The following is a 13,044-nucleotide window of genomic DNA, read 5'->3' on the forward strand; positions in this document are numbered from 1 at the left end:
GCACAAAGACAGCAAAATTGTGGAAAAAAAGCAGCAAGCTACACACGGCATAGCTTTCCTAGCCCCAAAGATGAAACATTCATCCCCAGTGGAGGAGCATGTCCCTACTAGCAAAAACATTTGTTTTGTTTCTTTGCTCATTCCCTGATCCCACTTGTGCAGAACTGTGGAGCTAGGTTAAAGGTTAAGAGAGCAAGATCATATTTAACTGTCTATTAAAATTCCATATAGTTGAAGAATTAATATTCTCATTAGCATATTGAAGTTATGTTTTCCATGTTCTTTAATGTCTTAGGAAAAATGTGAGCAAAGGACAAGAAATGGAGGGCTAGAGCAGAGAAAGATGTAAGTTTTACCTTGCAAAATCAAGACATTCACAGACCCTAACTGGCTCACTTCCATCTGAGGTCATGAGGGCAGTTGGTTTTGTCCATATCAGGCAATGAAATTTGCACTGATCGTCAGCTTTAAACTCTGGGTTTATTAAAGTATGACTTATCTGTAGCTTTTGCCTGGGCCTGGCACTAATGAGAGTCATTGCTCATAGACTTGAAGCCAAATGTTTTTAATAACTGCATTTTCCTTTCCTCCAAACAGTTTAAAAGCAAGCAGCATTTTTCCTCTCCCCTCCCCTCCATAAAACAGCAGCAGTGATACATCCTACAGCTTCCTACTTGCCCACAGGCTGGCTGAAGAAGGTAAACACAAATGGAAACAACAGTGTAATGACTGTAACAACACGCTGCAGGAGGGTACCAAGCTGTGGATTTGATCATGTCTGTTTTATAAGTTTGCCCCATGCTGATCAGAAAAGCCTCCTAGGTTAAAAAGTTGTAGGCTTGTAACCTGCTCCAACCCAATTGCACTGACAGCACAAGTAACATGGGCAAAATACTCTCTATACCAAAAGCCACCTTTTCATGTGAAGCAAAGCTTCTTTACATGAGTTTTGATCATGAATAGATGTAAAAGTGATGTATCAGTAACCATGGACCCATAAAGCAAAAAGCAGTTTGACTTACCTGGGAAATTCTGTGCTGGGGCTGCCCAGTGATCCCAGACAGGTCAGCCTTATCAGTGAATACATCCATGATGCCCATTTTATATAAAATATCCTTTAGATTATATGTCCCGTAAAGAGTGAATTTTGGAAGATACAAATTTGCTGAGCTGCCAGAAAAGAAGTGCAAGAATGTGGTGAAACTTTTGATCAGATATCACAGTATAACACAGACTCCCGAGAGACAAACTCATTTTGCTTTCTCCCCAAAGACATTTTGCTTGCAGGCTCTCCCTAGCCTACATGGGAGATGTATAGTGAAAAGAAAAGAAGGTTTATAACAATGTTAGAAGTCTGGTTGACAGGATAAGGTTGTAGGTTGCTGCCTCACAGTCTGCAGTAAGCCAACATGTGAACAGTGAGGTTGACCCAGTAATCATTCAGCACAACAGTGCAGCTGTACCTCCCTAATGATCTTCATCTGACATTTTCAGAACTTAGTGATAGTTTGTGCATTCTGCTGGAAGCACCTTCATCATTCCCCATTACTGAAGATGCAGAGGATTCACCTCGTGACAAAGTGATTCTTTTAGGTATCTCAGGCTGGACACAAAAAAAAATCCAACACATCCAAGTTCACTGGTTACTTTTAGGAGGAATAAAATAAAATAAATAAATAAATAAATAAATAATTATAATAAAAGGCTGTCCTTGTGTGTTTGTCATATAAATCAGGACAGAGCAAACAAAGAGATACACCAAAGGAGCAGGACAATATGTGGTGGTGATTGTATGGGTAACAAAGTAAAAAACAAAAGCATATTGAAAGAATATAGTTAGTCAATAGATAAACCTTTTTCTATGTAAAGTCCGATGTCTGATTTATTAAATTTTTTTGAAAGTGACTAGTTTGCTGCTTTCTATAAATTAATCAAAGCGCTCTATTTCTGACTCATTTCTTCCTTGTTCTTTCAGGATCTAACAATTCCTTTTCAAAGGTTAAAATCAACATTTACAGCTAGAAGCAATACAATGAGACAGACGTTAGTGATAATGCTGACAGTCAGTCCTGTTTTCTGATGAGAAACTAGGACAGCCGCTCAGGGTTCCAGGTCAGGTAGACAGGAGCACTTATTGAAGCTGGCCAAAAAGCAAGTCATCCAGTGGACAAGTGGGAAGGAAATGGCCCATACCTCCAGCGTAGCACAGCGTCAAATACCAAATCTGGCTGGTACCCAAAAATGAGAGTGCTAGCGGATTGATAACAGGTTGCTGATCTCTTCTGCCTAATTCCTGACTGTGCTGATTGCTGTGTCGAGTGAGGATGCAAGTATCATTGAATCATCTCTCTTACTATTACATAAACTCATCCACAAGCCCCCACTTGCTTTCAGCATTCAGGAAAGGGAAAGACAGGCACACAACACCAATGCAACAAGGCAGGAAGCACTGGAATACTCTTTTCAGAAGAGAAAGTGATGTTTTCTCCACCATTCAGCCATTAAATAGATCTCAGCTGCCTGTACTGGCAACATTTCAGCATGATCCCCAGTTCAGCAGCCAACAGTAATGAAAAATGTTCCTCACGATGCTTCTGCAACTTGTGTCACCATCAGCTTGCAGGGAAACTGGGGCAAACATAGCTTGCCCACAGCTCTTAAGGCAATCCATATCCTACACCAAACCCATTTAAGACCTCCCAGAGACTCCAGAGAGCAAAGAAAATCAGTTGCTTTGAAAACTAGAAGAAAAAGGAGGAGCTGTTATTAGTTTGCAGGAAAGAACTGCCCTGATGAAAAACAAGAAGCTGCTTGAAGCAAGCTCATCTTTGACAGTGATGCCTTTTTATATTATAAGATTTACCTCTCCCATTCATGGCTTTTATGTAGATTATTCCATTTTTAGGAGGGGGGAGAAGATGGAGAGAGGAAATATAAACCCTTCCATTGTATTTATGCCTTTCTTGCTGATTTTAAAGGCAATTGTGTTTCTTTGACAAAAATGGTTCATAAGAATCTTGATTCACCATCTTAGTTGTCCTACAGTGACTTTAGATACAAACCACATAGCTTCTCCCAGAAGTTTCAAACCCCTGAAGGTGTACAAAGAATGACAAACTTTTTTGTCTTTTTTTAAACGAAAAAAAATTAGATTATTTTGATAAAATTTAAGTGAATCAGAGTTAAGAGCATAACACTGGGTTTGGCTTTCTGTAATAAGACGTAATTTTTGCCTTGAGAATTTATGATCTAAAATACAGTTTTCAAATGGATGTGTGTGAAGGTCTCTAACATGACACATCAAGTTCATGAATGAACACAAGGAGTTGATTCTGTAAACATTCTGTACCTATGCTTGTATACATATGTTGCCCCATCAAAGGCTACTACTACACATGATATTAAATGGAAGGAGTTTAAAATTGGTTTTAGAAAGAATATAACCTTTCTACCTTCTAGTCTCAATGTTACCTTGAAACAAGTGTAGTTTATTCCAATTTTGCCCTCTGAGTCCTCAGAGATCCTGAATATAGCGGCTCTGCAATGTGTCAGCAGCTCTATAACCTTACCATTGAGCTTTGTCCTCATAATTGCCAAACGAAAGTTGTTATTTTAGCCTTAAATGTGCAATTATTGGGAACTGTAATAGGCAGGAAGGAATAGACAAGAAAAAAGGCTGAAGGAAAGTGGTAGGAATTTACTGATAAATAGAAGGCAGAAGATCTCAACCAAAAAAGTGACAAGAGCTGATAAGACAGAAAACTCATGGCTACAGGTTGTTGGAAGATGGGAAATAAAATGTGGAACCAGCAAAAGTCCTAAAGCTGTGAAGGTTTTCACTTTGTGCAGCAGTGAATGTGAAAACACAGGGAGACCAGGGAGCCAGATTTCAACTTTGGTCAGTGGGAATTCTTCTGTTGATTGAAACAGAACTAAGAATAGTATCCCATTTTGTTTCATAGCCCAGAAGATTGAAACTGATTTGTCTCCTTGCCTGCCATCTGAATCAAGGACAGCAGAATTTTACCTTTTTGAGACTAATGTCCTCCACCTTGACATACGTTCACAAGACAATCTTTTCTCCAGCTTCTTCATTCTTCCTTGATCAGGCAGAATAAAAAATGCTGAAGCACCTCCTTTGTAATCCATTTGCACCACCGTGGAAGACAGCTGGTCATCATAGCCATGCTTGAATATGCCCATTCCAAACATCATAGGAACTTCAACAGCCTTGTTCCCATTCACAAAGAATTTGCTCTTTTTAGTGTATTTTGGATCGAAAGGTTTTTCCCATTCAGCTTGAAATACAAGAGACAGAGTTACAGGATATTTTGAGGACATGAAACCATAGGACATATCACCATAGGATACATTCATGGATGACAGAAACTAGTATAGCTGGATCATTTTAAAAGCAAAAACAGTTTGCAATGAGCTTACTGAATGCTCAGAATAATTCAATAGCAACACAGGGTAGGTAGAGCGAGATGTAAAAAACTTCTTCTTCCTATCTTACAGCAGGCTGCAATATTCTTCATTTAAATTAGATACCAACTGTTCTAGTGTGCACTTTTCCTGCATGACAACAGCTTTAAGGAACCTATAAAGCCCTTATGATGCAGCCTTTAAATGAGAGCTCAGAAGAAGAAACATTCTCTCCTTTCCTCATTCTGACACCAAAACGGACTTGTGGAGTAATATGAGGGATGAACGCTCCAGAGAAACGAAGGATTCAGATTACTTGCAAAGAGAAGGGGGTTATATCCCACTTTAGTTGACAGCAAATAAAATCGTGAAGAACTTAATTCTATCAGACTGCTGAGTTAAAAACCAAACCAAAAGAACAGCAACAGAAATCTTTTATACTGTCATGCTCACAGTATCAGAGAGAAGCCTTTGGAAATTTAAGTAATAGTGAAACAAACTGTCTACATTGGAACTCTGCAAGATTCTTAACCACAGCATAGAGTAATTTCTAAGACAAATTCAAGCTATCCCCTTCCTCATCCATTTCAGAGTCTGAGCTGATTAAAAAAAAGGGGGAAAGTTGGGGGTGGGTTGGGGTGGGTTGGTTTTTTGGTTGGTTGGCTTGTTCATTTTTTTTTTTTTAAGAAAGAGGTGTAGTAGATTTTTCTTTCTAGAACAAAACTAATTTTTTTATCAAATATAATGAGCAAAAGTAGAGCCACAATGCTAAGTGAAGTAAGTGTCATCAAGAAAACCATAAAACAAGATGCAACCTCTTTTGACTTCTGATTTCTATTTGAATAATTATTGCTATGCAGCTTGGTACAAATGAAATAATTATTGTTTGATGTTACCATCATCTGTGAAATAGACATAAACAACACTTATTTAGCATTTGGAAAGTGTAAAATGAGACTTCGTGCATGTCTAGGGCTCTGAAAATATAAACTGGCAATTGCCAATACTGTGAAGATGGAAAAAGTGGCTACTCTTATGTTTCTTCATTAACAGTGGCTTGTATCATCAGATATCTAATGGGCAGGACTTCTGCCTTGATATATTTAAAGGGGGGGAGAGGGAAATAGAATAATTACACAAGGCCTGAAGCACTCAAACAACCTCTATCCAGTGCTTAACTCAGGGGAAAAAAACACTTATTTCAGAAAGAGCTTTGCTTGATTAAAAACTGAGTAGGATGTCAGGATTTAGCATACAGATTAGACAGAGATGATATTCACTAATCTTTTTCTCCTTTTTCAGAGGAACTTTCATTGTTGTGCTCTCCTTTCTCTTAGGAGACTACCCTTTTGTGACGACACCTTTCTCAAATGCTTCAGCGTGTTCGTGTGGAAAAATGAACCTCAAAGTATGATACTCTGTGGTGACCAGCTCGGCCAGGGCATGGTAAGGGACTGGAGTACTACAGTGGAATAGCATGCTCACTGGCTGAGAGCCAGGAAAATATTGCCAGAGTTTTGTCCTTAGGGAAGGACTTCTGTGCTATGCTACACCACAAAAAAGGTGGTCACCAGCACTGTGCAAGCAAGGTTGTAATACACAGGGAGTGGACAAGAGTCTAGAAGTATAGACTAGTTAGAGAGGTACCTGAGATTTAGAGATCTTCTCCAGATTAATCCCAGCCTCTAGATCAATTAGCATTAACCTACTCTCAATTTCAAGATAAAAAATCCTTATTAGATTGCTATTAATGCTATTATTTTATCTATTTTCTTTAAATTTGAAGAGCTAGAACTGAATCTCCATCATCTTTACAGAAGCTGGGTAATTATTTCAGTAATAAGAATGAACATCTATTTTTAGAACATGTGAAAGTTACCTGTAATACAAAGTTATCTTTGATAAAAGGTTTCTCCAGCTTTTGCCTCCATTGTGCTACTAAATTTATTACTTCTCCTTCAAACACTTTCCAGTAAAGGAAAACCAACAGCTTTTTTCCTGTTTTGAAAGACATGCCTGATGCTAAGTAAAAGCCTATCTTGAAAACATTATTTGAGCTGAACAAGTATGTGTTCAAAAGAATTAAGAAACATCAATCATCTGTATTCCAAACAACTCCATTTAGCTGTGACTAATTCTTCAGAGACTAACACAAGGAACAGAGACACAGATGAAAAGCAAAACAAATGGTTTTGAATTACTTTCAGGGGAAGCCTCATATCAGGAAGGAGAGTAGAAGCATCCAAGTTAACTGTTTTCAAAGAGTATAATTTCTTTTAGAATAATAGCATTTCTAATACATCATACCTGTTTCAATTAAAAAGCTTAATGATATTTTTATCAGATAAATTACAGAATACTATTTTTCTGAGTAAAATTACTTTGGGTTTATAATATGATAAAATAAGTACAAGAGAGAAGGTTTGAAATAAGATGCAGTATCTGTTACTAAACCAGTGACTGAGTCTTATAGCCTTGCTTCTCTTCTTATTAGATCAGCAGTCTGAAAAGCTCTGGAAAGATAGGTAGACTGTATCTAAGCAGACTGCACAAGTTAATTAAAAGAAACAAGCTTATTGTCATTAGGCTCGTATTTGATACTGGTGGGTCCATGTCTTCACTAGAAAATATTAGAATCTGCAATTATTTTAAAAAAAAAAACAAAAACCAAAAAACCAACAACAACAACCACAAAAAAAACATTTGAAAACCTATGCCCCTAGACACATCAGGACTACAGCTATACTATCAGTAAAGGCATAGTTAGTGAAAAAAAAGAAGGAGAACATGAGTGAAATTAAAGCTACTGTTACATGTTTAGCTTTGGATACATGAACATAGTAACAGCAAAACTATAGAGTAAAAGGTATTTTCTTTTCTGTAAGATGCTAAGCTTTACTTTAACAGTGTTCTTTGAATTTAACTCTGAACTTGCTAAACAAGACAACAGCTGAAGTGAGTTTCAAATTCATTCCTAGTCAACAAAGCATTTAAGAAAGTGCTTAAATCCCTCTAGATTGTGTAGGACTAGGTATTTTACTGAATAGAGTTGCCTTCCTCAAAGTATATTTCACTTAATCTTCAGAAGGAAATAAATGTATATATTAAAAGATATAGGAAAAATTGACATGAATTTTGCTAGCAATTGTTATCAGTGTCAAGCAGTACATAATTTCCAGTAGCTGTGTTTGTAATTGTGTGGGAATCAAAAGGAAAACAAGATATGAGTCCGTATGCAAAACCATATTGCAAAGAAAGGTGATGAAGTCCAAAACTGACCTGAGGAAATAATGTATGAAGTAGGAGAATATGATATGTGTATCTTACCATTAAAATAAATGTAGCTAATAAGGAGAATTTCAGTAAGTGGATCAAGGTTATTTATGAGGTCCTTGATTTTCCCATTGGTTCTTGCTGCTACATATTCGTTGATCTTTATCTGGGCTTGGTCAGCCCTCTTGAAGTTCATCGGATAAGCTTCTCCTTCATAGAAGTTTCTGAGATTACTTAAAAATTTGTCTTGTGGCTTCAGTCGGTCAAGCACAAACAGGACATTTCCCATATTCAGCTGTAACCCCTCATTCTTTCTGTTTACCATTTGAATGAGTTGACGATAACCTTCATGTATTTCATTTTCAGAAATCTCACGTGGGTTGAAGTTAAGGACCCTAAGAATCTGTGTCAGAGTGTCTGATCTGGCACCCAGAGTCAGCATGGCAAGGGCAGTAGAGATGCTCAAAGGAGAGAAGAAAATATTCCCACTGTTTTCACGAGAAGAAATCTCTTTGTAGAAACAACATGCAAACTGACAAACACTGTTTGCTACAGGCTGCAGTAGCATGTTTTGGTTTTCTTGGCCCCTTTGGTTTTGGTTTCTTACACCTTGGCGATTAGGCTCATAGCAATAACTGTTGGAATTAATCCAAACAATTAAAAGCCACAGGAAAAACAACATCTTCATGTTTCTATAACTCTGTTAAAAAAAAAAAAAAAAAAAAAAAAAGAAGAAGAAAAATTACATTTGGCTTACAAATATTTTTACCTTGTGCTTAGCAATAACTGTCTTCACTGTACAGAGTTGGCTTGGTATCAGTGATTCCAAGCCATTTAAATTCAGGGAGATCAGCTTTCTATTTCAAGGAAGCAGACTCTGGAAAATTGCTCAACCTACCAAAGAAGTTATGAAAGAATAAAAATTAAAGCCAAAGAGGGATGAAGTAATACCAAAGACGCCCTCATTAAGGTTAGGCTACAATTCCTTTCAAACTGTTTTGTTTCCAGCGTTCTGCTTTTAATGTGGCTTTAAGTGATAAAAAGCTGTAAGTCAAAAGTACAGGTCTACAGCCAGTCAAGGCTTGTCAGTTAAATTCAGCAAGATGAAAAATGAAAGCAGAAAAAAGGCACAATATACCTCCATTGTGAGAATTAAAATTGTATACATTTTTGAATGGGCTGCATGTAAATTTATAGGCAGGCACCAGAGAGAAAGTAAATGCACTTGTTAATGAGGAATTGATGAACATTTACAGTGATTCCATAAAGCTTGAACAACTAAGCATCATTTTAAAAAAATCCCAAAATCCCACATAACTAACAAAAGAGAGAATATGCTTTGAGCAATTAGGAAGTTATCAAGACCATGGAAATACAGTGTTGCTTATCAAGAAAGGAAAATGAGCATGTACACAGAACAGCAAATGGGAACAAGAGTGCCTGCTGCGTGCAAAGCATGTCCAGCCCAGTGACTGAACCAAATCAGCTAAAAATAATAATAATAACAAAAAACCCCAGGGGAAATTCTAGAACAATCATGGTGTTTATCATCAGAAAGATAGCAAAGGGTGATTTTGGCAGTGAAGGCTGCAATGCTAAAAGATGAAGATGAATGAGTGAATTCTGAAGGAACAAAGATACTAAAACATACTGCAAAATAGGAAAGCCTTTTCCAAAGCAGCATGCAAACCATTCATTCCACATCTATGGCAATACTTTTAAATCTAGAAATTAATACTGTACAACACTTGGTTCAAGAACTTTTGTCAACAGACAGAAGGAAGTAAAGATGTAGAATATCTGGCAATACAGAACATCCTCCTATGATATATGATCACTTTACCTACAGAATATTTTATAAAATAAAGTACTCTCTAGAATAAAATGTAAGGATTTTCAAAGAGGAAAAATACCTTAGGTTTCTTTCTTGTGAGGAGAAATGGTGTTCAGACTCTCATGCTTTGTAAAACCATTGAATCCTTATCAGCACCCACCATAACCCTACATTTGTGTTCTCTACTTTCCAGGATCTTAGTTCTCTAAAATTCAGTGAACTCAGAATGTTGATCTCTGCTTTAATAATATATGCTATAAATATTTCTTAACTCACTCCCTTTGCATATTGTGGCTATAGCAATACTACTACCACTAGGAAGGGCCTGAGACCCATGACAAGCCACTTTCAGACAGCTCACTTTCATATCTAGAACACATTTAAATTTGAGCTCTTTGATTTGTTTGTGACTTTCTCCACCATCACTTACTTTAATTCTTTTAGCCTTTACCTCTGTCCACAGTTTGATTTTTCCCACTCTCTAGAACCTTTAGAGAACAATCCTTAAGTCCTCAATTCCATTTCATTTAATACCCTACATTTGTTATTATCATCCATTTACTTCATTTAACTCTAAAACATTTAGAGAAGCAGTTTTCCTAAAGAGAGTTATGCTATACAATCATGCCTATCTCACAAAGAACTTATCTTTTTTATTTAAAAAAAACCCAACCTATAATAAAAAAGTACAAAATCTTTAAATTGCAACTTGAATATGAACATGATAATGTCTCAATTGATTATTCAGCAACTGTTGTCCTGTATATAACATCTAACATTTTTTCCACAGAAAAAAAATGCATTACTTACAGTACAGTCAAAAGGATCCTGTTGTATTCACCAGATCTGCACAGGTCCTTCCTCAGTTGTTTATGCCGCTGAACACAAAGCAGGGTATCCTCTAGTAAAGGTTAAGATCATCTAAGGGCTATGACTCACACATTATAATTTCAGAGATTAGGTAGTGCAAACAATGTTGAAACTAGTTTTACTGGACACCTAACTTTGCTGAATATATGTTTCACACGTGACTTTTTATTATTCATGGCTATCTGATTGCCCTGGTTATATTCAAACCATTTTTCCTCAAACTGAACCTACAGTTTCTTAATATCAAACATTCATACCCATCTCAGTTGCTCAAATCTACCATTTTACGAACAAGACAGTCACCAGAAATAGTTAACTTCAGAGAAATACCTTGATCATCATTTCCAGTGACTATAGCATTGCTACCACTAATACAGGAAGACAAGGCTTGATGCGCTGGGACAATCTGAATTTTTGTGACCTGCCCTGCCACCCCTTGCATATCCATGCCTGGGCTCAATTGTCTCCAGATGGAGCCAGTGATGGTTCTAGTAGGTGCAGGGCTTAAAACACTGTTTTGCCACGTTAGCAAATGCTGTTGTAAATGTGCCTGACTACCCACTCCCACGGGGGGAATCCACTGGCAGCCAGAGCTGTGTTAGTGACTCCTGGGCCACTTGCATGGCCCTGCGCCCAGGAAGAAGGAATGTTGCTGGGATGCCATTGCATGCAGTTGATCCCGGTTACAAGCATGGCCTGGGGAGAGGGGGCGGAAGCCTAGGAACATGGGTGTTATATAGAGCAACTCTTTAGACAAGCTTACTATCTTGTGATCTGGGATGTGGGGAGCAGGCCCCTCTGATCATGTGCCAAGTTCAGCTGGGTCAGATCAGACAGCCTGGTATCCTGCACCCAGCTCTACTCACTACAATAAACTCCTGCAACTGCTGGGGCAAGCTTATAGACATAGAATGACAGAAGCATTGAGAAATGAACCCTGGAGACCACATAGTCCAACCCCTTACTCAAGGCCGTGATCAGCCACAGCAAGTCACTCAGGATGGTGCCGAGCTGGGTTTTTACTTCCTCCTGTGATGGAGACACCACAATCTCTTTGGGCAACTTGTTTCAGTGTTTGAGGATACTGACACTAAACAGGTGTTCTCTAAATTTAAATGGAATTTCTTGTATTTTAATTTGTGCTTGTTGTCCCTTTCCTGTCACTAGGTGCAACTGAGAAGAAGCTATCTCTTTTGTTGCTCCTATGAAAAAACAGATATTTTTACACATTGGCAAGATGTCCACAGGCCTTTTCTTCTCCAGGCCAAACAGTTCCAGCTCGCTCAGCTCTCCTCATATGATGATGCTGCAACCCCTCAGTCACCTTTGTGGCACTTTACTGGAGTGATTCCAGTATGCCCACGTCCTCCTTGCACTGGGTAGCCCAGCACTGGATGCAGCACACCAGATGCATACAACAGGGATGAGTAGAGAGGAAGGATCACTTGCCTTGACCTGCTGGCAATGCTCTCCTTAATGCAGCTCAAGATGTTGTTGTTGGCTAGATCTCCTGAAAGAGCTTGCTGCTGGCTCATGGTTAACTTGGTGTCCACCAGGAGCCCCAGGCTCCCAAGCACAGCATCTCATGTCTCCGTTTCTAAAACTAGGATTTTATTTTCTCTCATTTTCCCTTCAAAATGCAAGCATTTTTTGGGAGGGACCAACCCTTATTATACACAAAATAGATGAAATGCTGATGTCAATGCTGTTTCAAAGCATGACTGAAACACTAACCACAATAACTCAGCAACATTTTCTGGGAGTCAAAGATGGAACCAGTGAAAGTTGTTGATGATTATGACCTATCAAGCAACTCAACAGATTGCAAAGAAAACTTCTTAAAGAAGTTGCTTATGAACTAAAGCTTGAGAAGTAGAAGGCTTTGGAGCAGCATACTGGACTGACATGTAATGTGTCCTTCAGTCATAGCACTCGTCTGAAAGAGTGTTTGAGATACTATTTTCACTGCTTCTTGTATAAGTAAGAGCCAAGAATCTCACTTAGAGCTAACTTTTAATATTCACCTGCAATTTTCATGGTATATAAAAACCAATTTATGATGAAGGAAGGAAGGAAGCCCAATTAAATACAGACGCCATGCTAATGACAAGGTGACAGATGAATGACTAAGCTAAATTTGAACACACCTAGACCACACCTCAGGACACTTGCAGGAGAAAGCCTGCTACCGAACATGGAAAAGCCTTCCCCGCGACTGGAAAGAAAGCAGAGAAAATCAATACAGGATCAGTTTATATGAATGACGTGAGTCTCTGGACACTAGTATTAAAGAAAGTCCAAATTTGTCTTTCTTGTCTTTCCAGTATCAAGCCATGAAAGGAAGGTAGAGAAAAAGGTAACAGCTCCTGACCCAACTGCATAATTTCTGATTTGATGAAAAAGCTTCAGCAACTATAAACAAACATTTATATCCTAACTATAAGCAGAATACTGATTCACAATTAATTCATCCAATTCACTTTTGAAGATTGGGATATTCCAGAGTAATGTTGCATGTGTTGAAGATACGATATGGATAGCAAACAGGAAGTTCCCTCACCTACCCTGAGGAGTTTTCTAAAAGTTCCCATGGCTCTTAACACAGCTAGCACTGAATTGTCCATACGTACTCAAGCCCCAGC

General features: G+C 38.1%; 1 protein-coding gene across 1 annotated transcript in view; it reads right to left on the reverse strand.

Annotated features, from left to right (window-relative positions):
* The window catches only part of LOC101916659 (serine protease inhibitor A3M-like), a 28,590-nt gene extending 20,324 nt beyond the window's left edge, over positions 1-8,266 (reverse strand). The window contains exons 1-3 of the mRNA XM_055814838.1: positions 7,753-8,266; positions 4,028-4,298; positions 1,023-1,170 (exon numbers count right to left, since the gene is read on the reverse strand). Of these exons, the coding sequence (XP_055670813.1) occupies positions 1,023-1,170; positions 4,028-4,298; positions 7,753-8,266 (933 nt within the window). The remainder of the gene's footprint in view (positions 1-1,022; positions 1,171-4,027; positions 4,299-7,752) is intronic.
* Positions 8,267-13,044: the final 4,778 nt, after the last annotated feature.

This window comes from Falco peregrinus, chromosome 1, assembly GCF_023634155.1.
Source record: "Falco peregrinus isolate bFalPer1 chromosome 1, bFalPer1.pri, whole genome shotgun sequence".
Classification (NCBI taxonomy): Eukaryota; Metazoa; Chordata; class Aves; order Falconiformes; family Falconidae; genus Falco; species Falco peregrinus.